Source organism: Podarcis liolepis (genome assembly GCF_965112155.1).
Source record: "Podarcis liolepis genome assembly, chromosome: 8".
In the NCBI taxonomy this organism is placed as follows: Eukaryota; Metazoa; Chordata; class Lepidosauria; order Squamata; family Lacertidae; genus Podarcis; species Podarcis liolepis.
This window is the reverse complement of record NC_139560.1, coordinates 68,760,151-68,778,089: the sequence shown is the minus strand read 5'-3', so window position 1 is coordinate 68,778,089 and position 17,939 is coordinate 68,760,151. Positions and strand designations below refer to the sequence as shown.

The 17,939-nt window shown below is 45.2% G+C and overlaps 1 protein-coding gene and 1 long non-coding RNA gene across 2 annotated transcripts; one reads left to right on the top strand and one right to left on the bottom strand.

The window, feature by feature from the left end:
* The first annotated feature begins 1,432 nt into the window (after nucleotides 1-1,432).
* MC4R (melanocortin 4 receptor) lies at nucleotides 1,433-4,256 on the top strand. The gene is made up of 2 exons (XM_083519632.1): nucleotides 1,433-1,573; nucleotides 2,142-4,256. Exon 2 carries the CDS (start codon nucleotides 2,511-2,513, stop codon nucleotides 3,510-3,512), a length of 1,002 nt encoding a protein of 333 aa, XP_083375758.1. The 5' UTR covers nucleotides 1,433-1,573; nucleotides 2,142-2,510; the 3' UTR covers nucleotides 3,513-4,256.
* On the bottom strand, nucleotides 1,758-13,254 carry LOC310714462. The gene is made up of 3 exons (XR_014529800.1): nucleotides 13,236-13,254; nucleotides 9,951-10,107; nucleotides 1,758-3,702 (listed from the first exon to the last, which is right to left on the bottom strand). It is a non-coding gene; the product is annotated as an uncharacterized lncRNA (long non-coding RNA).
* Nucleotides 13,255-17,939: the final 4,685 nt, after the last annotated feature.

Sequence of the window (17,939 nt, the reverse complement as noted above, 5' to 3'; positions counted from 1 at the left end):
TTGCCTTCCCACCAGAGCGGTACCTATTTATCTACTTGCACTTTGACATGCTTTCGAACTGCTAGGTTGGCAGGAGCAGGGACCGAACAACGGGAGCTCACCCCATCGCGGGGATTCGAACCGCCGACCTTCTGATCGGCAAGTCCTAGGCTCTGTGGTTTAACCCACAGCGCCACCCATGTCCCATAAGGAGATAGTCAATAGTCACCACATTTAAACTATGTTCTAACCTTTTAAGTCTGCCTTCTGGGAACCTTTGTGAGAACAGATGATTACTTGTGAGTAAATGTTTTATACTTTACGGAAGACTGTGTAGTGTCTTATTTTAGGAGGGATTAAACGGGGAAAATACCAGGAAATATTTACAAAGACTCTAATGAGTCTGAGCAAGCTATCTGCTGTGTGTGTGTGTGTGTGTGTGTGTGTGTGTGTGTGTTTAAAAAAGGGGGATGTTAACTCTGCTGATTTTGTTGAACTTGTAAAGACAAGTTGGGATAGGATATCTTAGACAATATATCCTCCCTCGCATCCCTAAAATTTCCCACAGCCCTATCAGCCAGCCCTCGGGTCTGTGGCTGCTGTTGCTGAATGCTAGGTCAACTGAGTAAGACCTCCATCATCCATGATCTGACTGTGGATGAGGAGGCCAATCTGGTCTGTATCACTGAGTGGGTGAGCAGGGTGGAGTTGGTCTGACCCAGTTGTGCCCACTTGGGTACTCGGTGCAGCATCAGGCCAGACTTGGAGGTCAGGGAGGGGGTGTTGCTGTTGTCTAAAGAGATTCCCCTCTCTTTTCTCCTCAGGCTCTCTGTCCAGGTGTGTGCGACAGGAATCCACAGCGTCTGTTCCTAGCACTGGACAAATGGGAGATTCTGCTGGTTTACGTCCTGCCTCGCTGCCCGGCGGTCTCCCTGCCTGAGCTGACAGAGCTGGTCTCAGCGGCGGTTTTGAGGACTCCCAGACTGCTGGTTGTGGGTGACTTCAACATCCATGCCAAGGCGACTGGCTCTGGGGTGGCTCAGGACTTTAGGGCTGCCATGCCAACCATGGGGCTGTCCCAATATGTCATTGGCCTAACGCATGTGGCAGGCCACACTCTGGACCTTGTTTTCTCAACTGGGCAGGAAGAAGGTGATTTCAACGTGGGGGATACTGACATCAGGCCCTTGTCGTGGTCAGATCACTTCCTGTTGAAACATTTCCCATCATCCTTAACCATTGTCCATGCTGGCTCGGGCTGATGGGAGTTCCATAACAACTGGGAGAACCACAAAGCTTCCCAACCTCTGCGATACAGAATACAACTATGTTCTACATTTCACTTGACCATAATGCAGATCACTTATTTCAAACATCATGATTCCAGTTCCTTCCCCCCCCCACCCCACCGATATGGTATTATGTCTCAAGGCAAAAGAAGAAGAAGAAGAAGAAGAAGAAGAAAAGCATTAAGGGCATCTCTACAGCTCCTACTTAAACGGTTTGTCATTCCCACCCTTCAGAGAACCATGGCGGACTGTCAGCGAGTGAACAGAGCTATATAGCATATTTGAAAAGAGAATTCTGAATACAGGTACTTGAACGCAGCACAATTGAACTAACCCTGGGAACATTGGGGGGGGGGAATCAAAGGCTGATGTATTCCGGAGTCATTACTTCTTGCACTAAAAGCTTTGTCTGATCCTGGCATTCCCAATCAAAACAAAGTAAATTCAAACAGAACAGCAGCATCATTGAATAATCATAATACAAAGCCCTAACTTGTAACATCATGTATATTCTTAGAATTTAATTTCCACATCCCATGGAGAATGATGCTGATACTGTTATAAAATCTCAACAAAAATCTATTGCAGCAAATGAAATTTGCTGTGCTCTTCTGGCGTCTCCCGTAGCTTTGGGGAGCAGCGCAACATCAGAAGCTGTTTTGCCGAGCTGTGTAAAATCCTGAAATGTATTCAGCATGTCCAGCCTGCACACATCCCTTTCTCTCTATTGGCTGATCAGTAAATCAGAGGAGGGGTATGTCTCTTACTACCTTTCCCCCCCAATACAGTATAAGAAGCAGTAGCAGCAGGCAGGCAGGCATTGCACAGAAGGCTGAGTAGTAGTTATGGCTTTCAATGATGTATCTCTCTCAGTAGCAGGGACTAGCGCACTCTAGCCTTGTGCTTTTATAGAGAACAACAGAAAAGTAATTCTTGACGCTCCCGGCTTCCTTGAGAGGGAGGCAGCATTCAGCTACATCGTTCCCAGCGGGTACAACAGGCGATTGCAGAGTTGGATAAGCCAGCAATAATTGCAAAACACTGCAGCTTTACCTTGTCTATCAGAGTCTGGTTTCCTGCTGCTGTACACCATCCCACTCTTTGGAAACGGCATTCGACCAGTTCTGCCAGTGAAAAACCCCAAAGAACTATTCAAAGAGGAGAAACCACTGACAAGTGAATTTCATTTTCAAGCAGCAAACTGGCAAGCCACCACCTGATTTGGGACCGGCGCTTTGTGAGATGAATTTTACACAGCACTATGGAGTTCACGAACCTCTCGGCTTGTGGAATCGCAGTTACGGACTACGTGGCGGAGGAGGCACGAATCGATCCCTGGGGAAGGCTTACTCTTCGGAAGGCTGCTACGAGCAACTTTTCGTCTCGCCTGAAGTGTTCGTCATGCTTGGCTTTGTCAGCTTGCTGGAGAACGTGCTGGTGATTGTGGCCATCGCCAAGAACAAGAACTTGCATTCGCCAATGTATTTCTTCATCTGCAGCTTGGCGGTGGCCGACATGCTGGTGAGCGTCTCCAACGGGTCGGAGACCATCGTCATCACCCTGCTGAACAACACCGACGCGGATGCACAAGGCTTCACCGTCAGCATCGACAACATCATTGACTCTGTCATCTGCAGCTCTTTGCTGGCCTCCATCTGCAGCCTGCTCTCCATTGCTGTGGACAGGTATTTCACCATCTTCTATGCTCTCCAGTATCACAACATCATGACTGTGAAGCGTGTGTTCATCATCATCACCTGCATCTGGGCTGCTTGCACCATCTCGGGCATTCTGTTCATCATTTACTCCGACAGCAGCGCCGTCATCATTTGCCTCATCACCATGTTCTTCACCATGCTGGTCCTCATGGCTTCTCTCTACGTCCACATGTTCCTGCTGGCCCGGCTGCACATTAAGAAGATTGCCATTCTCCCCGGCGGCGGCCCGATACGCCAGGGCGCCAATATGAAGGGGGCCATCACCCTGACCATCTTGATTGGCGTGTTTGTTGTGTGCTGGGCTCCGCTCTTCCTTCACTTGCTCTTCTACATCTCCTGCCCTCACAACCCTTACTGCATCTGTTTCATGTCCCACTTTAACCTGTACCTCATCCTTATCATGTGCAACTCCATTATCGACCCTCTTATCTACGCATTCCGGAGTCAAGAGCTGAGGAAAACCTTCAAGGAGATCATGTGCTGCTGCAGCTTGCGAGAGCTCTGCGATTTCTCTGGCAAATACTGAGTGGATGTGGCTCAGCTACCACACAGACACACACTTGCCACTTTTAAGGCTGTCTTGGCTACATCCATAACAACGAACCTCTTCCGACTGTAGTTATTAGTTGCATCTTTCTTCCTTCTCGCTTGTCATGTTTCAAGTGCAATTATTTCAATGTCAAAGCAGTGGTGGTGATTGGAAATGTTCCGACAGACTGCAATTAAAGGAACAATGTCAACTTATTTTTGAAACTGCCAGACACCAATAAATGGATGCTGAGGATTGCAAAGAAACAGTTGCCTTATAAATGCACGTAACTGTGCAGATATAAAATGCACACAGTCGTGTTCTTAGACTTGCTCCATTACACTGCATTTGTTCAAGAGCTGGAGCCGGTTTATGCCTCACACCCATGTTGCTAATTTTAATTAAATACTAGTGGGCGTTATTACAGGGCTCTGTTTTTATTCCACACTGAGCTCAAATGTATATTAAAGAGGCATCATTTAATGGCATCAATCTAGCTAAAGTTAGATAGAACTAGCAACCATTGGGTTCACTGAAATTGGATTTTTTGGAGGGGACTGTAAATTATGCTGTATATGGTGTTATGAACAATGTTTTGTTTCCCTGAAAGTGTTCATATTGGATTGTGACAATAAGAAATGTCGTTTGTATTTATTTATTTACTTGCTTGATTTACTTAAACATGTTTCCATAAGATGCTCAAGGTGAAATACAGAATTAAAGCACACCTTAAACACAGAATTGAGCAATTAAAGTCACACAGCTTAAAATATATGTTGTCAGATGCCCTGTGATTGTGGAATGAAGGGTGATATATAAATTAAACAAACAAACAAACAAACAAACAAACAAACAATTTAAAAGCATGTTTAAAATTACATAAATAAAGGAAGGGATAAAAGCACTCTGCATTAAATGTTGGATCAGGTTAGCTCCAAGCTAGATGTTTAGCAGCAGTCCTTAAGGGGTCAGATCTGGCCTCCAAGGAAAACATTGCTCACTGCAGCTGCCACATTGTCGGAAGGGTGCTGAAGGAAAAGCGAGCAAAGACTTTGAGTGAAAAGACCAAGAGGAAGGAAGGGACTTTGCCCTTTGCAACTGTGCAGCAGCCTAGAGACATTGTGGATAGCACCCGCCCTGTACCCTCTCCCCAGAACCCACTTTGCCACGGCACAAACATCCTGACACTGGTGATGCTCCAGGCTAGCCCCTGTGGTGCTGGTGCACCTGAATGTGATGACTGAAGGGGACAGGCAGACACACAGTCCTGAGAGATGTCATGTTACTCTACGTGTCAGGTGCCAAAACCTCCCGAGGTGGCCCTGCAAAGGACATAAATGGGGGGGGGGGCTTGTAGCATTCCTGGTCAAGGCTTAAAAGTCCTAGGTCCTTTTTAATACTCTAAGAGGCCTGAGGGCTTAGTGCCCCTTCCTTGTCACTATGCTGCCAAGGGGAGTAAGGGAAATGTAGCATCTACAAAACTGGACAAATCCAATGTAAAAACAACTCTGAAAGTGTATACAGTCGTACCTTGGATCCCAGATGCCTTGCGAGTCGAACGTTCTGGCCCCCGAACGCCACAAACCCGGAAGTGAGTGTTCTGGTATGTGAACGTTTTTTTGGAACCTGAACGTCCGACGGGACTTTCATGGCTTGGTTTCCGAACGTTTAAGAAGTCAAACGGACAACCGGAACGGATTCCGTTCGACTTCCAAGGTACCACTGTACTCGATTCTGACCAAACTAAGCCTCCTGAGGTACATTTTGCTCTACGAGACTTGGTTTAGCCAAAATCGAGTACAGTAGTACCTCGGATTACAGACACTTCGGGTTACAGACGCTTCAGGTTACAGACTCCGCTAACCCAGAAATAGTACCTCGGGTTAAGAAGTTTGCTTCAGGATGAGAACAGAAATCGCACGGCGGCAGCAGGAGGCCCCATTAGCTAAAGTGGTAACTCAGGTTAAGAACAGTTTCAGGTTAAGAACGGACCTCCAGAACGAATTAAGTTCTTAACCCGAGGTACTACTGTCTACACTTGTAGAGCTAATGCTAAATACATTACTTCTAGTAAATGAGCCACCATAGCCACAAGAGGGCCATGAAAACTTGTGTCCCAGGCTTTTTAGAATCGTCTACCCATGTACTGTCTGAAACCAAAGGGGTGCATGTGTTGCCAGATGTGAAATATATTGGCTATTTTTCAGCTTTTCTACGTCACTAATCCTGAGCCCTTTATTCCCCCATCGCAATAATTTCTGCAACGGTGTTCTTTTCCTGCCTCTCACAAATTTCGACGCCTATAAAATAAAATGCTTTATGACCAATTAAAGCTGGAATTAACAGGCCTGTAAGTGGTTGAAGGAACATGCACTTTAATGAGCACCACAATTATTTTCAAAGCAAGCGTCTAGCCCTGGAAAAGTACAAGGAGTGTTCCTATTAAATCTATAAAAGAACATTTTGGATCCCCCAAACTATGACTCAGCTAAGCTGGGTCACCATGATACGATGCCTTTAATTACAGGATATCTGAGATAGTTTCAGCTGCGACAATGTGACAGACACATATTTTCTGAACTCACACAAAGAATGAAAAGCAAGATTTGAGGTTTTCGTCATTCCCTCCCCTCCTTTGATTTATGCTTTGTTCAAATATGACAATTCACTCAGCAACCAAGTGCTCTCTGTGACGTGGCACAGACATTGATACAAAAGAGCCTTATTTTGAAGCAAGTGCAACTGCTGCTCAGAAAGTATGTTTGAGCATTATCTCATCTGGAGGTTTCAGGAAAGGAGAGGGAGAAATCAAGGCTGCAATCCTAACCCCAGATCTGGGCTGTTGGAGCAGGTTAGGAGCCAACAGACACCCTTGTATTGCCAGACCAGATATGGGCAGTAGGGGATGCTTCCTGGTTTCAACGTTTAATATAGCTTTAAATCTTTATATATTTATCCTAATAATGAGGGCCTTGCCATATAGCCAACTTACAATGAGGAACTGGTGCTAGATGCCGCTATATATTTGTCAATATAATTAGAACTATATATGATAAGGGCTTGGCGATCACTTTGTTACTTAATGAGAATTTGGCCTGTCTAGTTTGACAAGTTAACATGCCCGAGATGTGAACTCAGTGCCAAAAAAAATTCAAAGGAAAAAATACAACAGATGTACATTTCCAAAATATAAGATAAAAAACAAATAAAATAAAACCTACATACAGCAACAGTGTTTTGTGATGTGTAGGCTCCTATGATGTAAGTAATGGGCCCCGCCTGCTATATAAAGGGCCCCATTACCTTCAGTAGCTTAGGACCTCATCAAACCTAAATCCAGCCCTGCATGAACTGTATTTGGCTCAACCCAAGGGACAGCTGATGTCATGAACCCTAATTGGTCAGAGATAAGGCCAGCACATGCGTTCACTCCCAAGTTGGGAGGAAGGTTCACATAATGTAGAATGCCTGCATAGCCTGGCATCATGCCCTTGCGAGGGCTATATAAATTCCTAACTTCAGAAGCTGAGTTGGTCTTCATGTTCAAGTTCTACCAATAAACATTGGACGTTGGTCCCATCAACTGAGCGAAGGCTCTGCTGCTCCTGGGGACTCCGCAGCAGTGGAATCCATGAACTTGGCCTTTGCAATTATCTCCCTAATACCCTTTTGATCTTGTATCGTAAGCGCCACTTGTTAGCATGAGATATAACTGCTAGACTGATTCTTCTGTCTTATTGTCTAAGTATACCTGAAGGAGCGTCTCCACCCCCATCGTTCAGCCCGGACACTGAGGTCCAGCTCCGAGGGCCTTCTGGCGGTTCCCTCACCACGAGAAGTGAGGTTGCAGGGAACCAGGCAGAGGGTTTTCTCGGTAGTGATGCCCACCCTGTGGAACGCCCTCCCACCAGATGTCAAGGAAATAAACAACTATCTGACTTTTAGAAGATATCTGAAGGCAGCCCTGTTTAGGGAAGTTTTTATTGTTTGATTCTGATTTTAATCTGTTGGGAGCCACCCAGAGTGGCTGTGGAAATCCAGCCAGATGGGCAGGGTATAAATAATAGATTATTATTGTTGTTGTTGTTGTTGTCAGTCAATAAACCATTTTCTTCTTCATCTAATCGTCTGCTAATCCTCCATCTGCTGAGATCCGAAAGAACTCCTTGCTTGCTCTAACTACTAGGCAGCATAGCAAGACAAGCCCCATCCAGCAATCCTTGCAAATGCCCCTGTTTGTGAGGCCTGCTCGCGGGCTCTTGGTCACAAACTCCCAAAAGCTGCAATATCATGGCGCTAGATCTGGATCTGTCCATTCTGGTCCTCTCCGTTTCTCATTTTTCCAATCATCCATTCAGTTCTCCACATTTTGCAGCCATTTGCATTTTTAAAAAAATCCTCGTATGCTAATTGTAATTTCAGTGTGAATTTCTCCTGATGAACACATTTTTATATGCAGTTGTGACTAATGCACATTTTTCATTTGAAAGGCAGTGTCTTTTAAAATGTTATATTCACTAATAGCTTCATTTTTATGCACAATTTTCAAAAGTAGAATAAATGCAAGCGTCAAAGGATAGCTTTGTTCCTGTTCACGTATCATTTTGGATAGAGCAAATTTGATCGATTTAGCTTTTACTGTGTACTGAACTGATTGTCTCCTCCACTGCTACATGGCACTCATTACTCTTACTAAACATTAGAGGGAGAGAAAGTGGAACTGGACGTGGGTTTGCTATTTTCAGTGTTGACTTGTTATCCACATCCCATCTTGCTCTGCCCTTAGAAACTGAACAGTCCTGGAGATCTCTTGCTCGGGGGAAAAAAATAAGACACTTACAGCATGCACACAATGCCTTGGGCAAACATAAAGTTGACTACAGGCTTTAAATGTTTGTCTTTGATGGCTATGGTGTGCCCCAGCACCTCTTCTGGAAGGTAGTAGAGCAGAAACCATTTTAATTACATTATTGAACAAGCCAATCACAGGATCAGCACCTTGGACAGGGGCAGCAGACCAGTTACAGTTGCATAAATCAGCTAAGAATGAATTGTCCTTCCATACAGATTAGAGCCTTTTAAAATGTCCCCCCTACCCCCATGATGTACAGAAAACATATTATCAAGGATAGGGTAAAATGGGAGTATATGAATCCTGATAGTTGTGGAGCATGGTTTTTAATCTGTGTTTAGTCTGGATTATATTTCTAATTAAAATATGCTTGGAAGAAACAATTGTCACATTACACAAGGTTATTCCGCATCCACAGGGATTGTTTCCTCATCTCCTCCTAGATAAAAAAACCATGAAAGGAGTGGCATAACAAACACTGCAGAGTGTCAAATACTTAATGGGATGACTCCATTTGCCCCCAAGAAGGGGAGGGGGAAAGAGAAAATGTAAACAATATATTATTTTCTGAAAACGATTCTGATTGTTTATGTCAATTTTAATCTCCAGCTTTGTTAATATAATGGCTTTTGTGGTTCATCTTATCTGGCTTCCAGTTTAGTTGCCAGAGTCCTCTGAGATAAAGTTGGGAAAATTCCATAGTCTGGTTATTTGTATTTTCTCCCTGTATTTTCTCCCTGCAGTTTTTCTCACTCTCCCTAGTCTAAGGGCTTGCATAAACTGAATGTGGAAAGAATCCACTGTAATTAAATTAACACCCTTCTGGATGAAATATCTCTTTCCCTCTTTGTTTTGAAGAGTTCCAGATTCAGCTAAGTTAACCTGATCCATTGCTTTACATTCTGTCCTCTATTTATGCAAGTAATTTTGCTGTTGATTCTATGCAGTTCACCACCATGACATGGTGATATCTAGACATTTTTGCAAACAAACAAATTGGATTAATTGTTCTATAGGTTTCAAAGTTAAGCCTTCCCTTTTTTGCCCGAGCTCTGCCTCATGGATCCAATAATATATTTAAAATTAGGATTAATATTATCAACATTTCTTTTTGACAAAACCATGGATCTTTCTGGCTACCAGTATAATTTCATTTAACATTTATAACAGATTCAAAAATATGATAGATTCCATTGACAATTCTACATGGAAACTGCCTGTACAATGTACCTTTCTGTTGGAGCTTGGTGCCCTGTTTCTGCAGGAAAGCAAATATTGAATTAAAAACTATTCCCTTAGAGATACAGCAGGTTGCAAATATTCAGATGTGATTTAATGAACAACCCTGCATGGAAAATTCCAAGGACAGACTGGAATCGGACCGTTTTCTGCAGGTAAATCAATTCCTCAATCTTTAATCTCCAAAGAGCATTGGTGTGATTAATTTATCTAACTACAGAAGTACACTGTTTTGCTGCTATTTCTTTTTAATTCAATTAGGATCCTAAACAATGGAACACCCCGTCCAACAGCTACCAAACCTAGGGCAATGAGTATTGTCAGAAGATTTCCCGTAAAGTTACCATCTGAGCCAAGTGAAGGTCACTAGAGCCAACCTCAAGATGCTGAGGATGCAGGAACCTCAGTTCAAACGGTCACAAGCTCCGTTGCTAGGCAACAGCCGTTAATAACATGGAATACACGGCCATCATGCCAAGGTTCTAGGAGAGTCAGTGTGGCCTAGTAGTTAGAACAATGTTAATTCCATGCAATTCAAGGGTGGTGGCATATATAGTCTTTTAAATGTACCATTATTATTATTATTATTATTATTATTATTATTATTATTATTATTATTATTATTCTGCTTTCCAGACAGATGTTGTCTCCTAAAACACCTGACTGATTATTATTTTTAAAGGTGAGACAAGTCCTGTCCTCAGGTATGGAAACTCAAAAAGGCAAGACACCCAATGCAAGGGATGTGGAGGAACAAGGCACATTTCTCAAGGCCCAAGGAAAGGCCTGAGATATGTCCACAGGCAAGTCCTGTCCTTCTGGGGCCAAGCAGCCCTTCCCCACCCACAGCTGTACTTGGACAGAGATGCAGCAACTGACCCTGTAGCCCTTTGTGCCCAACTTCGGGGGGGGGGGGCTGTGGGGCTCAAGCCCCTCTCAGATCCCCCTGGGCAGGCAGTGCCAGACAAATGCACAGGCTCACCTGAGGGGCTCAATTGCAACCACGTTATATTATAGGTTTCAGGATTGAGTTTGTTGAGCCTGCCTCAATGGGCCCATTGCCCTCACAAAGGGGCTCCCCTCCTGAGCCCTGAGGGAAGAAAGGTGGGTTCCAGCAACACCCAAGGCAGCGATTCGGCTTCAAGGCTTCATTGATGCCTCTGGAGCAGATCATAGAATCATAGAATCATAGAGTTGGAAGAGACCACAAGGGCCATCGAGTCCAACCCCCTGCCAAGCAGGAAACACCATCAGAGCACTCCTGACATATGATTGTCAAGTCTCTGCTTAAAGACCTCCAAAGAAGGAGACTCCACCACACTCCTTGGCAGCAAATTCCGCTGTCGAACAGCTCTTACTGTCAGGAAGTTCTTCCTAATGTTTAGGTAGAATCTTCTTTCTTGTAGTTTGGATCCATTGCTCCGTGTCCGCTTCTCTGGAGCAGCAGAAAACAACCTTTCTCCCTCCTCTATGTGACATCCTTTTATATATTTGAACATGGCTATCATATCACCCCTTAACCTCCTCTTCTCCAGGCTAAACATGCCCAGCTCCCTTAGCCATTCCTCATAAGGCATCGTTTCCAGGCCTTTGACCATTTTGGTTGCCCTCCTCTGGACACGTTCCAGTTTGTCAGTGTCCTTCTTGAATAGTGGTGCCCAGAACTGGACACAGTACTCCAGGTGAGGTCTGACCAGAGCAGAATACAGTGGCACTATTACTTCCCTTGATCTAGATACTATACTCCTATTGATGCAGCCCAGAATTGCATTGGCTTTTTTTTTGGGGGGGGGGGGAAATACAATCTTTCAGATAGCTTGCACCTGAGCTGTGTAGACAGCACCCTGTTGGTTCAGTCAAGAGGCTGGTCCTCCCTTCTGTTCTTACCGTGATCTGACTAGATGCCTAGGAGTAGCGTGCAAGCAGGGCCTGGGTACAACAAGCTTCCCAGCTGTGAACTCTTGAGTGCAACCAAAAACAAGGCCTGCCATTGGCACCTCTCAGCTGATCCAGCCAACTGCAAGGAAACACTGTACTATACCCAACGCTGTTCTCTAGATCACTTACGTGCTTTGAAACCTGATTGTCCCTTGGGCACCTTGCAGGGTGGGCCTGGAAGGGGCAGCCTGAAGGCTTTGACATCCCTGCATGGTTGCAATGATTCCCTTCAAGAACTCACACATTCCTGCATCTTCTGCAGGAGGTCAGAAAGATCTTGCAGAGCTTTCCTTCGGACCAGCTTCTTCTGACTCATCATTGTCACAATGACGGCCGTCAGTTCAGCATTCAGCTGCTCCTCGCTGAAGCCTTCAGGAGCAACATCAGCTGCATCCAACATGGTAGAGTGTGTGGTTGGGATGCTGAGGGGAGAGAGGAATGGCACTTTTGTGTAAAAAAAGGTTTTGTTATAAGCAACAGCTTCTCTGTAAGAAAAGTTTGACGTGTTACGTGGCCTATTTGTTTTGATTATTTTAAGGATTTTATACCATTCTGTTTGTTTACAGTATTCATTGCCCACTTCTCATTGAATAGTAGAACTGAAACAGGGCTGCTTGTGTCAGAAGGGAAATGGCTGCCTTCTCACACCCACAATTGTGATCCCTCAATTCTCTGGAAGTCCTCAGCAGCTTCTCTTCCCTCCCTTCCTTCAGAGACTCCAAGCTCCACCACCATAAGCGGGTTTTTGAAAGCAAAAGGAAGATTTCAGAGATTTTGTCTTCATCAAAGTCAATACCCTGTTCATGAGAAAACAGAGCAAAGGAACAGGAAGTTCAGAGACTAGGGAATGGATCAGGCCCTCAGGCAGGGATGTCACATTTGGAAAGTAGATTTCTCTGATGTATTTCTATATATACTGATGTGTACACTGGGATATGATATGTAAGCTCAGAGAAATCATGAAGCTCATGAAATCAAAAGCAAGATACTCCCTATTCGCAGGCTTATATTGTAATAAAAAAAGCTAACAAACAGAAATACAACACACAAGGAAAGAGGGCAAGCAGGGCTGAGGAAAGGAAAACTCTCCCACTGAGGCAGCCTAATGAAATGGCTGCTGCCAGATGACAATTGAGGAAGAGGAGGTTTGAAGGAGATGGCCAGTCTAAAGCAGAGCTGATGGCGCTGTTTCTCGTCCCTCCTTCCTCCAGGTGTAGACCTCCGCCAGGCCTCCTCTCACTCCCTCACCTGCACCAGAAAGCAGCCCTCGCCTCCGATGGACTCTGTGGACAGGTGGGCAGCAGGGCTCCCTGCATCAGCTCTGCGGAAAGACCAGCTTCATCCAGCATCTCCTTCCCCTCCACTGGTCCAGCCGCTCACGCTTTATTTTCTTCTTCTGTTTTTCCCTTTCCCTTTCAAACTATAGTACAAAAATGATATCCAGAATGTAGAAATATAAATGAACCCTCTCCCAGATTCACATATGCATATAGCAGAAGGAAGTGCTCTGTTCAAAATAATATTCAATCGACTGCTGTATGGAACACTAAATTTTCCTTTACAGCATTCATTCTCCCCTTCCAAAGAGCTCAGCCCTTTCTTTGACTTTGGATAGCTCTTTGCCAAACTTGGTGATACCATTAATCTACATTCTAGAGTTAAGTCCACTGGACATGGCAACACCTACTTACCTCCAGGAGTCTTTTGGACACCATCTTCTAATGTAGTGACTGAGCGAAGGTCACTAGAGCCAACCTTGAGATGCTAAGGATGCAGGAACCTCAGTTCAAACAGTCACAAGCTCTGTTGCTAGGCAACAGCTGTTAATGACATGGAATGCACGGCCATCATGCCAAGGTTCTAGGAGAGTCAGGCAACAACAACAACAAAATAACCATGAAACATGGGAGAAATTTGCTTAGACCTCCAACTTTTCCCTGAGAGACTTAATGCTATCTTTAGAGGGCAAGTAAAACACATTCATTTTCAATGCCCTTCCTGTGTGATATGTCTACAGCCCGCTGCTAGCCACATAGGTAAAGGTAAAAAAAGGTGAAGGACCCCTGGGCAGTTAAGTCCAGTCAAAGGCGGCTATGGGGTTTCAGCGCTCATTTCGTTTCAGGCCAAGGGAGCCGGTGTTTGTCCACAGACAGCTTTCCAGCTCATGTGGTCAGCATGACTAAACCGCTTCTGGAGCAACGGGACACCGTGATGGAAACCAGGGTGCACGGAAATGCCGTTTACCTTCCTGCCACAACGGTACCTATTTATCTACTTGCACCGGTGTGCTTTCAAACTGCTAGGTTGGCAAGAGCTGGGACAGAGCAATGGGAGCTCTTCCTGTTGTGGGGATTCAAACCACCAACCTTCTGATCAGCAAACCCGAGACTCAGTGGTTTAGACCACAGTGCCACCCATCCCCCCAAGCCACACAGGTAGGTCCAGTTCAGACTGGGTTATACACCCCAGGTTTGGCATTTCTAGCATTGACGCTTTCATTGGAAATGGAATACCGGTATATCGCATTATCTCCTTAAAATATGATGAATTTAAAATTGTATTTATGGATCTGAATGGTCCCCCATCTGCCAATTATCCAGCTGTGAAAAGTCAGACTATCTAGAGGGATCCCCCCCCCATCTCTATGCCAAACATTTTTAGCGTAAAAGCAACAATCTCCATTGGCCACCTTATTGGCAGCCAGCACCATTCTCTTCACCTCTTCAGCAATCAGTATTTGGCTTCTTCACGATCTTTTTGGATGCCCCAAAGTTTATGTCTAAAGTCTTATCTGCATCACACATTTAAAGCAGTATCATGCCACTTTAAACAGCCTTGGCTTCCTCCTAAGAATTCTGGGAAGCGTAGTTTGTTAAGGGTGCTGAGCAGTGTGTGTGTCCCCCCCCAGATCTACAATTCTCAGAGTGGTTTAATGGTCAATCCCTTTCCCCAGGGATTCTCTCCTAAGTAACTCTTACCAGTAACCCAGGAAGAAGGCTGGGAAGAGCATCAGGGTAGTAGGGTGGTGTGCTAGGCCCAGGGGTAACCCGAGCAACGCGGACCAGGTCCAGTCCAGAATCTGAAGGTTCCACTAGGAGTCAGTCCGACAGGGCTAAGGAAGGACACGAGGAAGGAAACCAGGCAAGGACAGGTACAGGATCTCAGGCAGGGTCTGGCATATAGCAATGTTGCTCCCGCAACCTGGGACTGGGTCCGACAGCCTTTTACCTTTGTCAGGGTAATGTTCAGTCCTGATCCCCTGGCGACTCACTTCCCTGTTTTACCCGAAGGCAAACACTCCTCCTGTGAGTACTCAGGTCTCTCCTCTCAGACCTCAGTCTCTGCAGCTCGGGAGATGTCAGTGGGTTACTAGACCCAGAGGCTGCCTCAGCCTCCCCTGACCCAACCGGTCGTGGAGCAGCTGTAAACGATGGCCCTGCTGAAGGCAACGAGGTAATCCCCACATCTGGAGCCAGGGCAAGCTCAGGTCCCTGACTCGGCCCAGCTGCTGTTTGTTGCAGAGGCACCTGTGCAGACTGGGACTCTTCAGGATCAGGCCCCAGGCTTGGTTCAGATGATGCCTGAGGCAAAGGATCCGGTGCAGACTGAGACTCCTCTGGTTCCGAGCCCGAGTCCCAGGCCATCACAGGTGGGCAGCTCCTTGCCTTCTGCCACACCAGACCCCGAGGCACTGTAATCAATAAAGTTTGGGCAATTGTTCACTGATTTGGGGGCTCTTCTTGTTTATGGGTGCCATAAACTGTGCCCGGCATCTGTGTTATTCATGGTGGCTTATGAACGATATCCATCAATTGATGGGGCGGTTTTCTCTGTCTCTCCTTTCTTCATCTGTTTTCTTATCTCTGGCTTACAGATATATTTCTCAGCCGCAGGGAAGTACAGATTATTTGCTAACTCTGTTAACGATCTGAGCCTTTGGAGGGAGATTATTATATCCCCCAGTGCCTGATTTAATATAAAGCTCTTCTTACATTACTTCAATGATTTCACATCCACGGACGAACCAGGATTGAAAGTTCACACCATAATTTGTTCCCAACATAATGGAAAAAGAGTCTCTGGATCACAGGTGCATTTGCAGTATTGAATGTATTCAGCCACATGTAGTCAATTCATCTGATTAAGAGTGTTGGGAAAATCCAACGCTAAGCCATCCGACAAATATGTGTTTCGTTCTCACAGAATTTTCATGCTGCCCCTGTCAATACCAGCGCAGAAAGGTTTATAGGAATAAATTGTCTTTCTTTCTTTCTTTTTAATCCAACATAGTAAGAAAGGCACTTAAAAAAACAACACCCATTGATCTTGAGATCTAGAATTACAGATTCTATTTTGCCTCAAATTGTGCTTCAAAATGCTATTTATGCTTTCCATTTTCCACAGTACAACCATTAACAGTATGCATTTAACATGTGTACAATGAGACACATTCCCAGGAATGTCAGGCTTCAACCTAAGGGTACAATCCTGTCCTCAACTTGTGCTGGCTGAGGGGCTATAGCAGAGGTCGGAAACCTCAGGCCTGAGGGCCAAATGTGCCTGCCCAGCCGCCCCATTTGCCCCATGAGGCAATTTCTCTAAACCACTGCCCCCTGCCGCTCACCTGATGTCTTATGAGACTTCTAGTCTGGTGCAGGTATCAACATGACGGCAAAGGAACAATCGGGAACTTAAAGTGAACTCCTGATCTTCCTTTGCCAGAGCAAGGCACGCTCCCACCTGATGAGCAGGGGGAACATGTCTTCTTCCGATATCCCCAAGTGGTTTGCATTGAAACTGCTGCTAAAATGGAGGTGGAAAGCTCTGTTTCAGCAGCAGGCTCAGTGCAAATTGCTTGGTGCCACAGGAAAGATGCTGACGCTGCAGTTCTCAAGTGGCTAATAGCCCTATGGCTGTCAGGTGTTTGGAAACCACCTCCTTTGGTACCTCCATTGTAATATTTTCATCTTATGCTGCAGACACACGTGGGTGGCGCTGTGGGTTAAACCAAAGAGCTTAGGACTTGCCGATCAGAAGGTCGGCGGTTCGAATCCTGGGTGAGCTCCCGTTGCTCGGTCCCTGCTCCTGCCAACCTAGCACTTCGAAAGCACGTCATGTGCAAGTAGATAAATTGGGACCACTCTGGTGGGAAGGTAAACGGCGTTTCCTTGTGCTGCTCTGGTTCACCAGAAGCGGCTTAGTCATGCTGGCCACATGACCCTGAAGCTGTATGCCGGCTCCCTCGGCCAATAAAGCGAGATGAGCGCTGCAGCCCCAGAGTCGGTCATGACTGGACCTAATGGTCAGGGGCCCCTTGGCACAAGAGACATATTTTTAGGACCCATTCCAGTTGCGTTTTTTTTTTTAATTGTGCATTTTACGTTGCTATAAAGCACCCTGGGACTTTCTGGTGAAGCGCAGGAAATAGATCTAGCAAGAACAGCATCACATTGTGGCTTTATTCATACCCTCTTCCTTTTACCTCTCTAGTCGGTCAAGATTCCAGCCTCCTCCTCTTCAAATGTAATTCATAGCTTCATACCCTTTATTACTTTTTCTTTTATCCCAACCTGTCCCCAAGGAGCCAACACAGACTGATGTCTGAATTTGTACACGTCAGTTGCCTATTCAGTTCAGTGTTGAACTAAATAGGCAACTGACTTACTAAGGCTACAATCCTATACAGTTGCACCTTGGTTCTGGAAAAACCTTGAGATTCAAACGTTTTGGCTCCTGAATGCCGCAAACCCGGAAGTGAGTGTTCCACAGCTTCCGATTGAGTGCAGGAAGCTCCTGCAGCCAATCAGAAGCTGCGCCTTGGTTTTTGAATGTTTTTGGAAGTTGAACAGACTTCCTGAATGGATTCCGTTCAAGAACCAAGGTACAGCTGTAGCTGTATTCACATACTTGTAAGCCCCTTTGAACTCAGTAGGATCCCTTTGGGATAATGCTGTGTAAGTTTTTGTGTTTGTGTTTTTAAAAAAGCTCTCCCTCCGGTCCCTAGAAGATGTCTCTCTCTCTCTCTCTCTCTCTCTGGTTATTAAGACTTTGCATATCAAAGAAAAAGAAACAAAGAAACAAAGAAACCCAGAGCACATAAAACTACTCATACCTGCTCTACAAAGGTTCTGTGGTGGCCACAGGAGATTCACCTTACCTTACCTTACCTTTCCTTAGCAGAGATTTCTAAGACGTTCAAAGCAGTAACTTTATGACTTGGGTTTTCTCTTTGTCAAATATCACCTTTAGGAGGAATAGATATTAAATGTCACAGAGCCGGTCTAAGTGGATGAAACTTTCAAAGTTATTAATAGACAAAGAAATTTCTATCCGGAGTCACGACTTGCTTATTAATGTCATCTCAAAGAAAGAAACTTTATTCTAGCGGGAGTAAG

Coding starts and splice junctions, on each gene's coding strand:
- MC4R (XM_083519632.1), top strand. CDS start 2,511: ATGAATTTTACACAGCACTATGGAGTTCACGAACCTCTCGGCTTGTGG.